Source organism: Capricornis sumatraensis, chromosome 10 (assembly GCF_032405125.1).
Source record: "Capricornis sumatraensis isolate serow.1 chromosome 10, serow.2, whole genome shotgun sequence".
In the NCBI taxonomy this organism is placed as follows: domain Eukaryota; kingdom Metazoa; phylum Chordata; class Mammalia; order Artiodactyla; family Bovidae; genus Capricornis; species Capricornis sumatraensis.
This window is the reverse complement of record NC_091078.1, coordinates 2325356-2344252: the sequence shown is the minus strand read 5'-3', so window position 1 is coordinate 2344252 and position 18897 is coordinate 2325356. Positions and strand designations below refer to the sequence as shown.

General features: G+C 50.1%; 1 protein-coding gene across 1 annotated transcript; it reads right to left on the bottom strand.

Moving 5' to 3' along the window:
* Positions 1-2790: 2790 nt before the first annotated feature.
* TMEM273 (transmembrane protein 273) lies at positions 2791-18177 on the bottom strand (the record flags this gene model as incomplete). The annotated part of the gene is made up of 6 exons (XM_068982761.1): positions 2791-3813; positions 7611-7634; positions 10242-10272; positions 11503-11643; positions 12747-12800; positions 18168-18177. Coding segments are annotated over 6 exons (285 nt in total), but the record flags the coding sequence as incomplete, so codon positions are not given.
* Between the last annotated feature and the right edge of the window lie 720 nt (positions 18178-18897).

Sequence of the window (18897 nt, the reverse complement as noted above, 5' to 3'; positions counted from 1 at the left end):
GATGGGACCGGATGCCATGATCTTCATTTTCTGAATGTTGAGCTTTAAGCCAACTTTTTCACTCTCCTCTTTTACTTTCATCAAGAGGCTTTTTAGTTCCTCTTCACTTTCTGCCATAAGGATGGTGTCATCTGCATATCTGAGGTGATTGATATTTCTCCCAGCAATCTTGATTCCAGCTTGTGTTTCTTCCAGTCCAGCATTTCTCATGATATACTCTGCATATAAGTTAAATAAGCAGGGTGACAATATACAGCCTTGACGTACTCCTTTTCCTATTTGGAAAAGTCACTCAGTCGTGTCCAACTCTTTGTGACTCCATGGACTACGCAGTCCGTGGAATTCTCCTGGCCTGAATACTGGAGTGGGTAGCCTTTCCCTTCTCCAGGGGATCTTCCCAACCCAGGGATCGAAGCAGGTCTCCCATATTGCAGGTGGATTCTTTACCAGCTGAGCCACAAGGGAAGCAGGTGTTGGCATAGCAGGTTCCAAAATGGTCTGCCCTCCTCCCTGACTCATAAACTCCTCATGTCCAGGTGTGAGTGACCTCACTTCACTCTGCACACACAGCCTGGGAGAGACCTATTTGTCATCCATTGATAACATCTATGTGAAATGTCATATTTTTGAAAGATGCTTAATTTATCTGACAAGCCCTGGGATTATGACAAATAACTCAGAAGAGAATCGATCAGGGGTTGGGCCCTGAGCACAGGCTGGCCCTAGCCCTTCTAGAGTTCATATCACAGGTACCAGCCCCTCGGCTTGCATCTTCAGCTCAGCTCAGCTTTCCTCTGTCTAAACAACCCCTCTGCACACTCCACCTCACTGTTAAAGAGCCTTACAGCTCCTCCAGGCCGATTCTTCGCTGCTTTTCTCATGGATCTCGGAGTACATTCTAGAACAGTCTCTGACATGTGTGCTTTTAACCCCAGTCTACAAGCTTGAACTCCCATAGGAGAACATGGGATTCACTCTCTCTCCAAGTGCAGCCCATCTTTTGGCTCGCCAAGAGCTGACCCAAGAAACCCGAGAGCGGCTGCAGACCCTTCCTAAGGTTAGCACTCCCTGGGGCTTCCTTCCACATCCTTCTCCATGGCGCCAGACTCTGGGACAGGCTGAGTCACTCTTTCCTCCACACCCAAATCTACGTCTGCAAGCCCTGAGGCCCCTACCACTAAACCCCATCCAAAGCCCATCCATCCTGTGCATCTTTGCTGCTGACACTCCAACCCCAGCCACACCAACCTCTTGCTTAGACTGGGGCAAGGACCAAGCAAGACTCTAGAGCCTGTGGAGTGATATTAATGTGTCATGACTTATTTGAAGATCAGAACAACTCTGATACTTTCATCTCCATCTGTTTAACTTGTTTATCTACCTCTCAGCTATTTCCAAATTTGGACGGTGAAAAGGGCTGTTTTTCACTTACTTATTCAAACGCCCATACATTCTATGATAGAATATAATTCCACCATATGCATACTTCTAACACACATAGAAGAATATATGCATGTATTTATTTTATTTTTATGCTTATTTTAATTTATAGATTCTATGTAAAATATATTTTTAGCTTGAAGATATAGAGATTGATGTGTGCCTGTTTAGTTGCTAAGTCATGTCTGACTCTTTGTGACCTCATGGACCATAGCCAGCCAGGCTCCTTTGTCTATGGGCTTATTCTGGCAAGAATACTGGAGTGGGTTGCCATTTCTTCCTCCAGGGGATCTTCCTGACCCAGGCGTAGAACCCGTGTCTCCAGTAGCTCCTGCATTGGCAGGAGAATTTTTTAACCACTGAGGCATCTGAGAAGCCCATAGAGATGGATACATATTTGTGCTCTGTTGATTTTGGCAGGTAACTCTTTCCCATCTTCCCTTCTCCTCCAGGTGCTGAGTCACAGAGGCAGCAAACCACAGCTGTGCCTCTAGATCCGGTCTGGTTGCTGAGATCTGCCGCTCACTCCACCCGCAGGTATTTGAGTCTCGTCTGTCGCTTCTCCTTTGGGCAGGATGTTCTGCCTGTTGAGATGGGCTGTGTGGGATCTGCATGTGTTCTGGGGGACTCAGAGCCTACTGGGCTGGGAGGGCAGGGTTTATCCTAGTCCTTGGCCTCTGGTCCCAAACCACAGCATAGGACAGGAGAAATGGCTCTCACTCAGGACATTGGACCTACAGACACGATGACTTCTTTTGGCTGCTTCAAAAACATATCCAAGAGTTTCTGCCCCTTGGCACCTCTATCCCCAGGAGCTGCTCCCGTGAAGAGGGGCTGTCAAAAACGGCTTCCAGTAGGACTGCTACAGAAGGAAGTCACTGAGCTTGGAACTGGGGTATAAGCCGAGGAAGCCAATTGCCTGGAACCCCCGACCCATCTGCTTTCCATGGCATGTCTGCCATTAGAGGACAAGGAGAAAGCACCAGTCCTCAGCATACTTCTCTGTTCCTCACACAGGACACTCTGGGTGGGACTCAAACAAAGCTGGAGTCTGGGAGTGGTGCTGGGAAAATATGTCATGATGTGGGGTGAGGGAAAGGACCCGACATTCTATTGAGTTTATAGATATTACAGTGATTACTGAGAATCTAGAAGCATTCACTTTCAGTTCCCAACCAGCTGTCTTAATTAAAATGCTGCTAAAAGAAGCAAATCAATTATCAGATACCTTACAAGATGGTTTATTCTAACACACAGAAAATTGCTTATGAGTATCGCATTGCCGCTTTAGGTTATCAGTTAACCAAGGCTGCTAATGAGCTACATTGTTATCAAGTCAGATAAAAGATGCCCTGGGAGTTCAGGCAAATTATTACAACACAGCGCTTTGTTTTGAAATATAACTCATCTTTTACCACACACAAGGTGAGTAACCTAATCTAAGGAGAACCAGTCCATGTAGCCACCTGGATTTCTACTGAATGAAAAGGCAAAGCGTATTCCTTAATGCAGCCCAGAAACCCAGGGTTAATATTAAGGGGAGAGAAATGTGAATGGGGCCTGCGTCATGCAGCCTTGGCTTTATGTCTTTTCCAGCTGTGTCCTCCATGATAAGGTACGGACATTGTCATAGTCACCATAAACAATCCTATAAGCATAACAATAATCCCTTGCTTTGGTATAGCTCACTACAAGCCAAGGCAGCTGCTTTCTCTTTTCATCCTTTCTTGGTACCATCATTTGAAAGCTGCAGAGCTGAGGGGCCATTCCACAGCTATCAGACCCCTTTCTCCCACTCCAGCCCAGCCTGCATTTCTTCTTTTGGAAGGTCTCCCAGTCATTTATAGAAATGGAGCCTGCCCCAAGGTTTTCACTTTTCAGTTCCCTTGAATGTTGACAGATGGATTCTTCTGACAGCTAAGAAGTTGAGGCCAACAGTTTTAGACAAGGGTGCTCACCCCTTGGTAGACTGTGGTGCTAAATAAGCTGTGTCTTGAGTTCAGTTCTCATGCCATGAGCCGCTTGCTACTGGTAGGATCCATGAACACAATGTCATCATGAAGCGTGAACAACTCTGATACTGGAAACAAGGACAGGCAGTGAGTGTGTATCGACTTCCAAACTTTCTTACTGCTCAAAAGAGTGCTCTTACGTCCCTTTAGGCAGCCAGCTCCTTGCAGAAGAGAAGCGCTGTTTTCTTTCAGGACAGAGGTGCTGTCGATTCTGTAAGTTTATTTGCTCTGTATTTTGAGTTCCGTGTGAAGGTCCATCACCAGCTTTGGATGCTCAAATTCAAGCTGTCTCCAATGAGTAGCTGTCCAGAGTGCCCTCCTGAAGAAGCTGCTCACTCAGAGCTCAATCACATGTGCATTTCTGGAAAGAAAAAGAGCCATCTGGAAGACTCGTTAATACCCAGACCTGAGCTAGGTACCAAAAGAAAGACAAAGAGACTTTTGGAGACTCTAGGATTATGAGTGGCTGCCTAGATCCAATTTCCCACCCCATCCTCCAAAACCATACAGATCAACAAGGAGAGACGCAAAAAAAGAGAAGTAGTAACAAGGGTGCCTCTATGTCCTCGTTTTCCTGGGACCATCCCAGAGAATGTCTCCTGAGGATAAGTTAATGGCTGCTAATGCTGGAAAGTCTTTTAACCAAATCCCACACAAATTCCTGGGGTGTGGGGGAAGACTCAGTAAAATAGGCACTGGGCGTGTCCTTAAGGTGATAAAACATGTGCACTTTAGCCCTGAATCTAACATCTTACTCAGTGAAAACCACTGGAGAATTTCCCACAAAGGTCAGGCAAAAGACAGATATACTCACTGTTTCCACTCTTATTTAACCCTGGTGATTTTAGCCAATGCAATCAGAGAGGAGAAAACAATTAGAGGCTTACTGGAAGAGAAGATCTACATTTTGGCAGATGACATAATATGATGAAAACTCAAGGAGATCAAGAATAAAATAAAATTAAATAAAACAATAAAAGCATTCAATATGTCAGCTGCTATCATGTTAATATCCCAAATCAATGGCCAAGTAGGAGACATGATGGGAAATTCCATTTACTAAAGCAACAAAAACATGAAATATTTAGAAGTAAACTTAATAAGAAATGTGAAAAATCCATAAGAGTAAAATCTGAAACCTCTCCTGAGACACACAAAAACAGACTTGTGAAAAGCATATATTTGTGTCAGTGAAGGATAATATCCTCAAAAAGTCAATTGTCTTCAATTTAATGTGTAAACATAATGCAACTCCAATAAAAATAGCAAGATGTTTGTTTCTGTAGCTAAATTCCGAAGTTGACTGCAAAGTTTATATGGAAAACAAATACACAGGGATAGCTAGACTGAAACAGCAAGGTGTGTGGGAACCAGCCACACCGGGTAATGCATGAAGTCGTTACAAGAGAGAGTGTGATAATGGCGCATGAACAATCACAAAACCACTGGAGAATGATGTGAAGTCTACGAATAGCCCGCCTATAGGGGAGGATTTTGAGCCTGATAAAGGTGACAAATAAAATACTTGGGAAAATACAGTGATTTTGAAAAATGATATTAAGATAGCTAGAGTGCCACTTGGGTAAAAGATATAATTGGATCATGTCTCATACCATGCACCATACCAGATGAATCAGAGCTCCAAATAAGAACAAACAAGAACCAGACCAATATATATATGCATATATAAATATTTATCCAATTTTATAAAAATTGTACATATGCACATCTTTTAATTAAACATAATTTTGTAAAAGGAACACAGGGAAGGTGAAACAGGAACTGTTGAAATTAATTACCTCAAAGCAGTGGGTAGGAGCAGGGTGGAGTGGACAGGAGAGCAGAAAGTCTCTAAGTTTACCTATTTACATGTTTTTAGTTTAAAACTATACATGTGTTTCACATACTCAAAAAATAAAATTAAAATACAAAGATTAAGAAATTAAAAACCAGCATATACACTGAAACAAATATCTCTAAGTATATATCAAATTGATAGCATAACCACACTGAGAAAATAGTTAATTCAACTTGAACACAATGCTCTGTACACATGGAGGGCTAAATTCTAAGAACAAAGAACAGCAAAGAAGTTTTTAAGTGAGTTTGTAGTTGTACAGTATTGTAATTCTTAAAGTATGTATTTTGTGTGTATTATAGGATAGAGCAAATGAATAAAAATATTTCTATGGCTGGGAAACAGGGCTTTCACTTTAGAGGAGGCAAAATAGAAATATGGAATGAGGAAATCTTAAGAAGAATGCTGTGATGCTGCGTTTCTGATGCATTCTGGTAAATATGCATGTGCTGACTGTCCACTGAGAAGGTCTCCAAGTGACGATGCCTCAGTAGCCATAAACACCCACTGTGCGCAGATCTTGGTTTCTAAAAACTGCTCATGTTAAAGAAAAGCAGGAGGGTGGAGGAGGGGGTAGGAAAACTTCAATCTAGGGGAAATGCGTGATTCCAAGTCTGAGCAGGAGCAGTGTAAGGTGAGCCTGGAACATTGTGTAATTTCAGAAGTCTATGACATTCTCAGTGACTACTGGAATCCGGTCTAAAGCCACCAAGAATTGATTTGTACTGATAACTTGGGACAGTTTAAACATCGAAAAGATTCATGATGGTGATGAATTATAATGCATTGAAGTCCTTAAGAATAATGTACAAGAAATAAGAATGCCAGCTATTAAATGTAGAAGGAATGCTGGAATTAGAAACTCAGTACTTTGTGACCCTCAATGCAATAACTATTCAAACACAGGCCACAAACAGATGTAAAACCATTGGGTGAAGAATTACTTGGGTCAGGGTGTTCCCACGGTCTCAAAGTCCCACCCCTTAGATGATTTACTCATTGCAAACGAGGGATTTTCTCTCTAACAGGAGAGATCTAGTTGTCACTTCCTTAGCCAAGCACTTAAAAGCAGTGTCACTAACAGAGAGCCTGGAGTCATGTGACTCCTGAGCAGCACACTGAAAGATATGTGCCCAATATCACCTCTGCAGTGATCACGACAAAATTCTTAATCTGAACCTGCTCAGGAGGAAACAGACAAGTCCAGGAAATAGACCGTGATTCGAGAAGCTTGAGTACTTCAAGACTGACAGTGCCGTGGGGAGAGAAAGCAACATCGAGAAAAACCAGAAAGAGACAAAATCAAGTACGGTGGCTCCTGGCTTGTACAAATAGAGCTTTAAGAGATACCTGGGAAACAATCAGAATTTTGAATACAGGCTGTGAAAGAGATGATACTATTGAATTACTACCCATTTCCATCCATTTCTTACCATTCCTATCACTGTGATTATGCAGGAGATACATGATGCGTAAATATTATGATATCTACACTATTTTTTAAGTGAATCAGAAAAAATTATGCATGCAGAGTTAAATCAAACAGAGTAAAATGTTACTTCATGGATCTAGGTGAAGGCTGCAGATGGTTTTATTGCACTGCTCTTTCAACATTTCTGTGGCTTTGAAATTTTTTCCAAAAGGACAGTGAGAACACGTGGGTGGTACACGAGGTGTGGGAAAGCAGGACTAGGGGAAGTGAGTAGTGAACCAACCATTCAGATAAACCCGAACGAGATGCCTTCCTTCCTGGGAACAGAGCTCCTTTAGCCATAACCTCGGATCCTGTCCCCACTTCCTGAAAGGCTGTCCTTGCTCAGGCACCGTCTCTTCTGAGACTTCACAGCAGCGTTGAAAATCTGACACCTCAGCCAAACTGATGGCTTGATGACACAAAGAAAATTCTGGATTTTTTTTTTTTTTCATCAAATGGTTTAAGCTGGCTACAGTTGACTGGCTTCTGTCAGAGAAGGTCTTGGAAAACCAAATCAAATAAGATAAAAATTTAACCATCTTGCTGTTAAAACCTAGTTTTCTCAGCTCTAATGAGGCAAATGCCCCACAACTTCATTTAAAATCTTGCCAAAGTACTGCCAGATTAGGACTTGCCACAAGTGTCCCAAAGAGATGCTGATTCCTGACCTCACAGCCAGCCTGACACCACGACTTCTGGCCCATGCCTAGCAATCCCCCTCCCATCCTGCAGGGGTCATGCAGGAGAGCCTCCCGCCTGCACAGGACAGGAAAGGGACTGCCTTCCCTCCTTTCGGTATGAGCCATCCCTCACTCTTACAACTCACCTTTCGGAGAAATTGAGGTTTAACCTGCAAAACAGAAAGACAGGATGTTTACTAAGTCATTCCTAGACGACCAAAAGCAGGGGCAAAATTCTGCTGCGGGAGAACGGCTTGCATGTCCTCTGTGTTTCCATCCTCGGGTCTGTCGGCTTCCCGACTAAGGCTGACTCCATCTAGTGTCAGTCTGGGAAACTTGAATTGTGTCTTCCTTCTCAGTAGAAGAGCTCTGGTGTGATGATGCCGAGGACAGTTCCCTGCGCGTGGTGGGGAACAGAGGCAGGGGAAGCCCCATCCAGCCATTAACTCCCAGCCGCCCAGCTCCCCGCATCGTTCATCTCTCCCCTGCCTTCCTCTGCCCCTGCCTTCCTCCTGCCCCCTTCACACTCCTCTGCTTCACTCCCTCAATGTTAATTGTGGGGTGACTATGGCAGCCACCTCCCCTGGGTTATGGAAATTTCCCCCTACAGCTCCAATGTATCAGAATAATTCAGAACATCCAAATGTACAAAAGGGCTTCCTGGTGGCTCAGTGGTCACGAATCCACCTGCTAATGCAGGAGACGCGGGTTCAATCCCTGGACTGGGAAAAACGCCTGGAGAAGGAGATGACAATCCACTGGAAAATCCCATGGACAAAGGAGCCTGGCGGGCTATGGTCCATGGGGTCACAAAAGAGTCAGACTCAACTGAGCAACTAAACAACAAACATACCAAGCAGATGCTCCTCCGACCTGATCACAGGAAGGAACATGAACCCATGGTAACTGTCCATTCAGTGCTCTCGAATTGGTTTGTGATGCACTGTTCACAGCCGCATCTTCACACAGCAGCATCTGTGTCTCAGACCTTCACTATGAGTCATCACAGCCTGCCACATTCCCTCCCCAGGCACGCACATACGCATGCACAAAGCCACCAGGATTAAGAATTGGGTGTTGTGAAATCTTTCCGTTTTGTGAATCCCATGACTAAGAGGTCCCTGAATCAGACTTTACACCAGTTCTGGGAACTTCCAGGGGGCACTGGAGCTTCCAAAGCATGATGCCTTAACCCAAAGTGTCCCCCGATGAGTGTGAGCTGTTTGGATGATCAAGATAGCACGGCTCACGGGTGGTCAAGAAGATCGCTCTGTTAGAACCTCCCCCAGCCCACTCGATCATCCTGACACAGGGCCAGAGCTGGCCACTGCAGCCTGCAGCCGCATGCCAGGGTGCCTCAGCCACCCAGTAGAGGGCCCCTGAGACCGTGCTGTGGGCAGAGACCGCCATCGCAGGCACAGCTCACCCATCCAAACCTGACCCCATCCTACACTTCCCACCCCGCAGACGAGCTGGGCCCCAAAGGCAACGCAGATTCTGGGTCTGGGGTTCATCTATACTTTCCCAGGTCCCCTCAGCCCCACCATCAAGAGCTTTAAGGTGAGGTAAGGTGAAGTCGCTCAGTCATGTCTGACTCTTGCGATCCCATGGACTGTAGCCTACCAGGCTCCTCTGTCCATGGGATTTTCCAGGCAAGAATACTGGAGCGGGCTTTAGGTCCTCAGAAGTTACTGACAGACACCATAACATCTGAAGGAGAGCAGAGCCTCAAGAAAGTGAAACTATTGAGAAAATCCATTTCCAGCTCATCCCCAGGGCATCCCCCTGACTGCGGCGTGCCACACGTCCGTCTCTCCTTCACCCACAGATCCACACGTTTCGTCAAGAGATCCTGCCTTGTACTTACCAAGCCCCAGGGGGACTGTGCTTTGCATCCCTCTAAAAGCCCACCAGCACATCTCAGCTCAGATTCTGCCCTGAATACCAGTCACTCACTGAACATCTCCTCCACGAGGAAGTCTCCAGAAGCCTCAGACTTACCATATTGAAAAAAGGCAGCCACCAACATAGCCCACTCCACCCGGCCCGCCGTCCACCCCGGCTCGACTGCCTGCTTCCCAGCGGGCCTCCCCAGCTACGGCCTCCGCACTCCAGCAAATGCTGTCGACGGCCTGCTTCCCAGAGGGCCTCCCCAGCTACGGCCTCCGCACTCCAGCAAATGCTACTGCGTCTTCATTCTGGCTTGCACCTTCACCCCGCCCCAAGAGACTGGCTGCCTCCTTGGTCTCACTCAGGTCCTCATCCCAGAGGGCTTCGCAGTAGCTTGTTGCTACCTGAGTAAAGAGCATTCCATACAATACAAAGCAGCCAGCCCAAAGGTCCTGAGTTAGGATTGTCTTTGGAGGACAAGGGCTCTATACAGAAGAGCAATGTGGCTGGGTGGTGGCAGGGAAGCTGGAAGCAGAATATGTGTAGTTTCCCAGCTGGGGCATGGCAGCAGCCGGGGACATGGTCACGGGGGTCGGCGATCCGCTGGGGGGACTCTGTGCAGGAGATAAGGCAAAGTCTAACCCAACAAGTGCAGAAAAGAGCCCAAGCTTACTTTGACTACTTAATACCCTGTGGGCTCCCCCACTCTCATGACACGTGAGGGCTGCCCAAAGGAGGGGAGAGTGAGGAGAGGGAGGCCAGGGGTGCATCCTGGTCCCCTCGGAAGCATTTCAAAGTGGGAAGAGGGGCAGGGATGTCAGGCAAGGGCGAGGGATGGGTGAAACAGGAGGGAATACGAGGAGGACACAAGTTGGTAGTGACCTTACCTTGCAGTTCTCTTCTTTAGTGCCATGGTCTCTAAACAGAGAAAGCAGGCTGTTAGGACGGGGGCACGGTGATGGTGGTGCCACTCTCTTGGTGCCAGGCCACCAGGAGGGGGTCAGAGCCCACCGGACTCGGGAGACGCTAAGAAGTTCCTGGGGTTGAGGCCACTGAGGGGGTGGTCTTGGGCTGAGGGCTCTGCCCCCTCCCCATTAACACTGTCAAAGCTTCTCTACCCAGTCCCTCCCCGAGCCCCCTAGCTCAGCACCCGGGGAAGACTGCGGTTTCCCAAATAGACCCTCCAGCCGCTGCCAGTTGTTCATCCCCTTCTCCCTCCCTGAGGATGCTGGGCCCTCTCACCCGCAGGAGATTTAGGATACCTCTCAGTGTGCTGAAGACACTATTTTCTCTTTCCCCTTATTCCTAGGGATACAAAATCAATGGCAGGTGAACTATGACCAATTAAGTTCCCTGTGAAGTTGGACACACTGGAAGCCCCCAAATGCAGTCTCCGCCTTGCCCTGTCTCCGTTTTTGGGTATCTTTACAGATAATAATCACATTTTCAAGAGACAGGGTGAGAGTCCTTCCTCCCTATCCTCTGAGAACCGCGTTACCATCCCATTAAGCAGCCATATGGGTGATGGATTTTGCAGGTCCCCCCTTGAGAGACAAGGGTGCAAATCAACACTGTATTTTGCTACTGAAACTCACTGAGTGTTCAGCATCTACCCAAGGACACGGATCTCCACAGCTGCGACAGGGTGTGGAGAACCATGCTGGGCGCTCATAAGCCCAGCTCTGCTCGGGTCATGAGCAGACACTCAGCATCACTCAGTGCAGGGCCTGCCCGATTTATGGGGGAAAAAATGCAATCTGGCCCAGGTCATCAGTGCCGGCCACACCTCCCACCACCCACCCATGCCAGGAGCAGCCTCACCGCTTCCTGGGATTGATTTCATCTCATCGCATCATTTGGGTAAAAGAAAAGAAATTTCTGTCAGAAGCCAACTCAGCTCCCTTCCCCACATTTCTCCAAGAAAACTGATTCTTAAGAATATCAAATATGATTAAACAGAAAAGTACAGAGAGACAGAAGCAGAGAGAGACAGAGACACAGAGAGGTCACTGCATTTCTTTTCGATCCATGATTTTTATTCTCTCTATAGCCCGTTTTACCCTTAGAGCCTCACACCAGATAACCGGCCAGAATGTGTCTTGTCTCAGAAAAGGGCAGAGCCAGGCCTGAGCATCACTGTTTCCTTACCGCTGAAGCCCGCATTTGCGCTTCTCAGGTCAGAGCAATCGTCATCAAACATGTGCTTCCTGACCATGCAGAACTTCAGGGCCAGGAAGCCGGCCGATATGGCGATGCCCACAGCAGTCCCGATGATGGCATATTTGATATCTGGAGGGCAGGGAGGAATTGAACAAGGGGCTTTAATCAGTCGTCACCCAGCAAAAGTCTTCCACAGCTCCCTTTACGTCAGAATGAAGTCCAAAGCCATATACTTGGACCTTTACACTACATAGTCCAGCCTGCTGCGTGCGTGTATGCTCCGTTACCCGGTTGTGTCCAGCCCTTTTACAGCTTCACGGAATGCAGCCCACCAGGCTCCTCTGTCCATGGGATTTCCCAGGCAAGAACACTGGAGTGGGTTGCCATTTCCTCCTCCAAGTTCCCTTCATGACCCAAGGGTTGAACCCACGTCTCCTACATTGGCAGGCAGATTCTTTACCACTGAGCCACCTGGGAAGTCCCAACCCACTGAGGCCAGCCTAATTTTCCAGTCTCCTGGGAACATGCTCCTTCCCTACCCCTCCAGCCACGCTGCATCTCCTCCTCCTGGAACTCCAGCCCTGGTCCCTTCAGCTGTGGGAATCGTTCCCAAGTGGCTGGTGGCTCCTTTCTCTGTCTTCTTGCAGCCATCTTCACTTATCCCTGCATCCACAGCTCATCCATGTGTATGTCGATTGCCTGCTCTGGTGAGTATGCTGATGGCAAATGAATGAGTCCCTGACTCCATCCTGAAGGGCCTGCAGTCAGCAGCGGAAGACAAGAGCTCACTTGAGGGCCCAGTGACAAGGTAGGCTGATGTGGAAACTGACAGTCTTCCCAGAGAAGATGACATGGAAGGCATGCCATACGTGGGGAGCTGAACTCGGGTGGAGAGAGGCTGGGATGGGGCAAGTGGAGGGAGGCACTGGCCAGGGCAAAGCCTGCTATCTGGGGGCTCACAGCTGCAGTGCAAGGGCTGCCTATCTCACAGAGAGTGGACAGAGGTGGCCCTGATGACTCATGTCGCCTTGGAGGACAGGCCCTTATTCAGTAGCACACCCCCAGGATAGAGCCATGTTAACCACTCAGACAGGCCTCGGGGTGAGCTCTGTCCTGGTGCCGTGATGACTGGGAGGAAACAGGCACCGGGAAGCCCCACCTGGCCATGCATTTTGGAGTCCCTCCTCCTGCCCCTCACCCCTGCATCCAGAATCCACTGGGCAGCCACCTACCAGTTTCAGCTCTAGCAGGCTTGCCTGTTGCTAACACTTGAGCGGCCCCAACATCTGCAAAGACAAAAGCCCCAAATTTTGGTTAGAACAGAACTGCTGGCCAAGATCAGGCCGGGGGTCTCAGGCCAAAGCCCTGCCCCAGCCGTCCACTCCAGTAGGTCTGGGGAAGTCTGCCACAGGAGGCCTCCTGCTCGGCCACCACACTCTGGAGCAACAGAGGTGGTTCCTGGTTGCCACGATGTCCGGGAGCTTTGCTGGGAGGTCAGAACCTCTGCCAAAGCAGGAGTGAGAGTGCACTGAGTTCAGTTAAACCAGATCCTTTTAATCCCATCAGAAGACTGCTTTTTATTTCATTCATTTTATAAAAGATCTCTTTTTTTAGGTTAACAGGTTTTTTTCTTAGCTCTAAGTTAAACCAGCTCTTTAACATGGTTTCTAAGACCCACACTGGGGTCCCCGCCTGCCTCTCTAGTTTCTTCCTCACTCTCTGGCCAGACTGACTGATTGCAGCTCCCTCCCCGGGCCGGGACCAGCTGCCCTTGACCCACACCCTTTGCCCAGCTCCGTCTTCTCCCCTGTTCCTTCTTTACCTCATCTTGGTTCTGTGCCATTTTCTCCGGACACCCCACACCTGGCTTAGCCGCCCCTCTGGGCGCTTCACAGCGGCTGTACCTGCCCATTGGAACTGACCACACCATTTATTTAAGAACATTACATAGCATTGCTGTGTGCCGGGTACTGTCCCCAGAGCTTCTCAGCTGTTCACCCACTGATGGGTCTTCTGGCTGGTCTTCCCCCTAGGCTGAGCGGCGCCCTGTGGAGTGCTTAATCCCCAGCATTGGACACGGTGTCTGGCCCACAGGAGGCATTAATAGACATTTGATGAATGAATGAATGATGATAACAGAGTGTGCTGCAGGGGTCTCACTCTTCTAGCCTAGACTTGAAGCCTTAAATAGGAGATGTGACTCACAAGCTGGACCTTGGTCCCTGAAGATGGGCTCTAGAAGAGCAAAGATGGACCCACAGGCCTTGTAAAGGAAAGTGTGCATTAACTGGCCACTTACTCTGAGGCAGACATTGGGGGCAGCACCTGCATTAATACATTCAATATTTAGAGCAAGAGCTCTGTGGGACAGGCACTGCCATCCCCACCATTTGCTGAATGAGGAATGCACTGAGAACTTGAGGATGTGCCCAAGGGCCAAATACAAGTGGAAAGTGGCAGCCCTGCCACCTTCACCCAAGGCCCCGTGATGCCTTGAGAACTCACATCCCAGGCGGCTAACTGATAGAATGATGCCAGGACCGTCAAGACCGAGGACTGGAGGGCTGAGACACGGGCAGGTGAGTGGTGAGACCCAAGCTTGATTCTTAGGCTTGACTTTCCAGGCAAGACAGAAGTCCCTGTTGGTCCTACAAGGGGGCAGCTGACTTCACCGAGAGGGACCACATCTTCCCCAACTTAGCTCCAGGAGAAGTCCACCTCCTGAGTCCTGACCTCATGGAGGGCAAACGGTGGCCACTCGGTCACCAAAGTGACAAGACGTCCGTGTGACCACGCTCAGAGCTGCCCAGGGGTTGGGCAGACACTCCACAGAGGACATCTTCGCTGAGTGCCCTGGTGGGGAAGGGACCTTTGTAATAGACTTTAGGGATTTTCTGATGGCCTCGCCTGGTGATGAAAAAGCTGGAGGACTCTGAAGCAAAAGTACACAGCCTTGTTTTAGTCACCAGTCTTCTTGGAAATCCGGTGACTTCTGTTACTGATGGACCCGCGTGGGGCCCATCCACTCACTCACACACCGCAGACACCACAGGGCGCAGCATGGCCCTGGTCCCATCAGTTCTTAGAAGTCCCCACTGAGCTTCCTTGTTTCTCGGCATTTATTCTTCACGTCAATCCTGCCGCTCTAGCCAGGTGGAAAACCTTTCCGGGGATTGGACAACGCCTTGTATTTCACACGTGGTAGGGCTAGGCTGCTGCAGTCGCTGAACGGAACTGGCTCCTAGGCTGATGCTGGAGACCCTGACGTGCGTGCTGCTGGCTCAGGAGGGGCCGTTCCAGCTCCAGTTTCCCCACGCGGCCTTTACTGGGCAGAAGGCGAGGGACAGGGAAGGCAGGCGTCAGTGAGTGGGGCCAGGGCCACGAAGGGCCAGCCTCTCCCCCTGCCTGCTCACACACAGACACTTCTCCTGGGCCCCCCCTCAGGGGTCTTCTCCCAGTGGCCATGGCTCTGCATGACCATCACACAGCATAAAATCCTTATATGAGCCTGAAACGAAACTTGAACAGGGAAAGAAGAAAGGACATAGATCAGAAAGCATGGAAACGTGGAAAGAGTCAGAGAGACGCAAGGAGGGACACACACGAGCGCTCTGCCAGAGAAGCTCAGGCTGCAGACGAGCAGGCGGAGAAGGAGAGAGAGGGAGAATGCCTAGCACCCAAGAGAGCCTGGCCCTGGCCTTCCCAGCAGCACCAGGCCCCCAGTCCCCACCAGGCTGCCCAGCAAATGCATCCTCCTGGATGCCCCACTCTTCCTGCCCCTCCTGGGCAGGGGTCCCTGGCTCAGCTCAGCTCCCATTCTCACCCCCACAGGCTCAGGCGCCTTAGACCTCTCCCTCCATGCTCTCTCCTGGGTCCACCCCAGGAGAGGAGGCTGCTCCTAGTCCCTGACCCCAAAGAGGTTCCCTGGGCTTCAGGGACTGAGTGAAGTCCAAGGTTAGAGACTGAGAGAGTGCCCTCCCTGGGGCTGCAGATCAGACAGCTGCAGGCACCAAGCCCCAAGAGTGGGCCACCCTGTGCACTCCATCAGCCATCTCCCATCTCAGTGATTCCTGCTAGCCATCCAGACAGCCACTTGGCGGCAGCCTCTTCCCTCCTCAGGGAGGGAACTCCTCCAAGCCACCCTCCTGTGCTCAGCATCTTGGCCTTGCCTGCTAAGAGCCCTTGGCGAGGGCCTGTCAGAGCCGCATATCGGCCACCCCACCCCTGCCTCCTGCCAAGATCATCACCTCCTGCGCTGCAGACCCTTGCAAAAGCCCCCAAGGACGGTTTCCCCTGGCTCTGCAAAGTAGCTGGAGGATGGCTTGCTGGTCTGCGAGCATAGCCAGAGGCCTCCTAACTGCTCCTGCTCAGGTCTGTCAGAGACACAAGAGGAAGCCACACCATATTTTATTTACTGAAATTCTCTGGGTTCTCACACGCAAACATGAATTGGCAGCTTAGTATCCAGAAAACAGTCTCTCAAAGCCTGGGGATAGTTCAAGGGAGTTGAGCAGGGGCTGACTGAACCGAGGCTGGTGTCCCAGGGGGGACGTGGGGACCCTCTGACTGATAAATTCACGTGGCTGTAGTAGGCACATGCGTGCATACATGCTAAGTCGCTTCAGTCGTGTCCAACTCCTGGCAACCCTATGGACTGTAGCCTGCCAGGCTCCTCTGTCCTTGGGATTCTCCAGGCAAGAATACTGGAGTGGGTTGCCACGCCCTCCTCCAGGGGATCTTCCTGACCAGGGATTGAACCCACGTCGCTCATGCCTCTTGCATTGGCAGGCACAGGGCTGCCCAAATCTGGTTTGACAGTCACCACCACACTAGGGCTGTCTACACTGAGCCAGGCGCAGCGTGCAGGAGCCAGGGTCCTGGGGCACAGCTTTTGCTGGTGTGCAGAGTCGGACATGACTTAGGGACTAGACAGCAGCAGCAGCAGAGCAGAGAGTAGGGGTGCTGCCTCTAGACGGGCCTGCTGAGGTTCCAGGGGCTCTACCCGCACGGTCTCCACACACGCTCAGGTCCAGCCCTGCGCCCCGGCACTCTCACCAAACCACTCACTGAGGCTACGCCTGCCCAGAAGATGGAGCCTTTTTCTCAGATGTCCTAAGACACCATTACAGCCCTGAGTCTGGACTGGCCCTTCCTCCGAAGCCCCCTTTGGAAAAGCAACTGACAGAGACCTGACAGCCCAGCCCTCCCGGCAAAACAGCCAGTGCCCCGCCCCCTCTCTGCAGCTGTTCCCCACTACAGAGCACAGTCTGCTCTCTGCAAGTGGTTTCCCAACAGGAAGGAATCTCCTGCAAGAGTAAATAGTCCTGAGGCCTGGAGGCTCCCTGGGTCCCCCTCCTCCAGGGCTGGGAAGTTAGCCTCAGAGGAAGACGGAGGCAAGGCTGCTCCGGGGAGTGAGTGGAGGGCACAGGGCGGCCTGCCCCACCTCAGCTGGAATCTGACCCTGAGAGCCCATCCCCACCATCCAGACCTCCCGAGCCGCCCACACCTGTTGGGTCCACCCTTCCTGGGAGCTGGCCCTCTTCACCACCCTTATTTGGGCAGAACCAGGCTGTGTGTTTCCAGCTGTGGGGCAGTGGGCGTGCGTGCACTCAGATGTCTTTCTATAAGTATCTGGACTAAAAATAGGGAGTGGCTGCCCTAAGTGTTTGTCAACTGATGCCTGGCCATTTTCATCTTGAAACTTAAATATTACAGAACGGCTCCTAACTTTAGATCACATAAATTCCAGTGTTCTCAGATCAAGGAAGGGGTCTCAGATAACTAGAAAAGACATCTATCCTCTCCTAACAAACTACACACCTAGGAATGAAGTACGTTCGGTGTGCTCCGCATGGCCCTGGTGACCAGGGGGATCCAAGTGCTCTTGGACAGAAGACCCCGGCGCCCCATGAAGGAGCTCGCACAGTGATGGAGAGACAAGACTGGCACAAGAAAAGGTCAGAGTGCTGCGGGAGGTGCTCGGCATCCTCCTGCGAATCTGCGTCCCCGGGAGCCGGAGGAAGTCTGAACAGGGGTGTGTGGGGTTAGCACTTGCCGCGTGGCCCTCCGCATTTCCTGGCCCCTTGGCTGCAGGCAGCACCTTGGTTTTCTTTTGGGGAAACACCTCCCTTAGATTCCCTTGAGGCTGGTCCCAGGATGGATGTGTGAACCATCCTGATTAGTCAGATATGACATCTTCCAGTCAGCAGTGACTGGTCAAGGGGTGATCCTACTCAGGCCAGTAAGACTCAACCCTGGGACTTTGTGGAAAATACTGAGAAAGAAGAATGTCTTCTGAAACTGGTAACTGTGGGGTTGAGGGAGATCCACAGGCTAGAGGGAAACTGCCAAGTCTGAAAGCCCCACTGACTAGGGTCACGCTAGGTTTAGGTCCGGAGAAGGCGATGGCACCCCACTCCAGTACTCTGGCCTGGAAAAATCCCATGGACAGAGGAGCCTGGTGGGCTGCAGTCCATGGGGTTGTTAAGAGTCAGACACGACTGAGCGACTTCACTTTCACTTTTCACTTTCATGCATTGGAGAAGGAAACGGCAACCCACTCCTGTGTTCTTGCCTGGAGAATCCCAGGGACTGGGGAGCCTGGTGGGCTGCCGTCTATGGAGTCGCACAGAGTCGGACACTACTGAAGTGACTTAGCAGCAGCAGCAGCAGGGTTAGGTTTAGTCGTTAAGTCGTGTCCGACTCTTGTGACACCATGGACTATACAGCCCACCAGCTTCTTCTGTCCATGGGATTTCCCAGGCACAATGGGTTGCCATTTCCTTTTCCAGGGGATCTTCCCAACCCAGCGATTGAACTCTGGTCTCCTGCATTGCAGGCAGACTCTTACTGCCTGAGCCACCAGGAAGGTCAGGCTAAGACCAAATCTAAGACAAGTTTTGAGCCCCTGAATCCAGCTGTGCCTAAAGCACCTCTTCTTGACTTCTCAGCCACCTCAGTAAGGAAACACCTCTTTTATCTTATAGTCTAACCTGAGCTAAGTGTCACCTGCAAGCATCCTGATGACTTAGGTGGCAGGTCCTTCACACAGCAGAATGTGCTGGCTGTGAACCAGGAGTTCACAGCACAGCCTTAGATAAGCACAGCCTTAGATAAGCACAGCCTTAGATAAACCCAGCTATGATGCACCAGCTAAGCAAACCTATGTGCCTCTGGGCCTTTCCACAAGCTGCCATTTGATGCAAAACCTTTCTTGTCTCCATGGAAAGCTCTTGCTTATCCTCCAAGACATAGCACAAAGTCACCTCCTCTGGAAGTCCCCTGCTCTCTGCTGGCTCAGGATCCCCCTGCAACCTCATCACATATCTGCCCCTGCTCTGTCTACACTGTCCTGCAGAATGTTCTAGGGCATGAAGGACACAC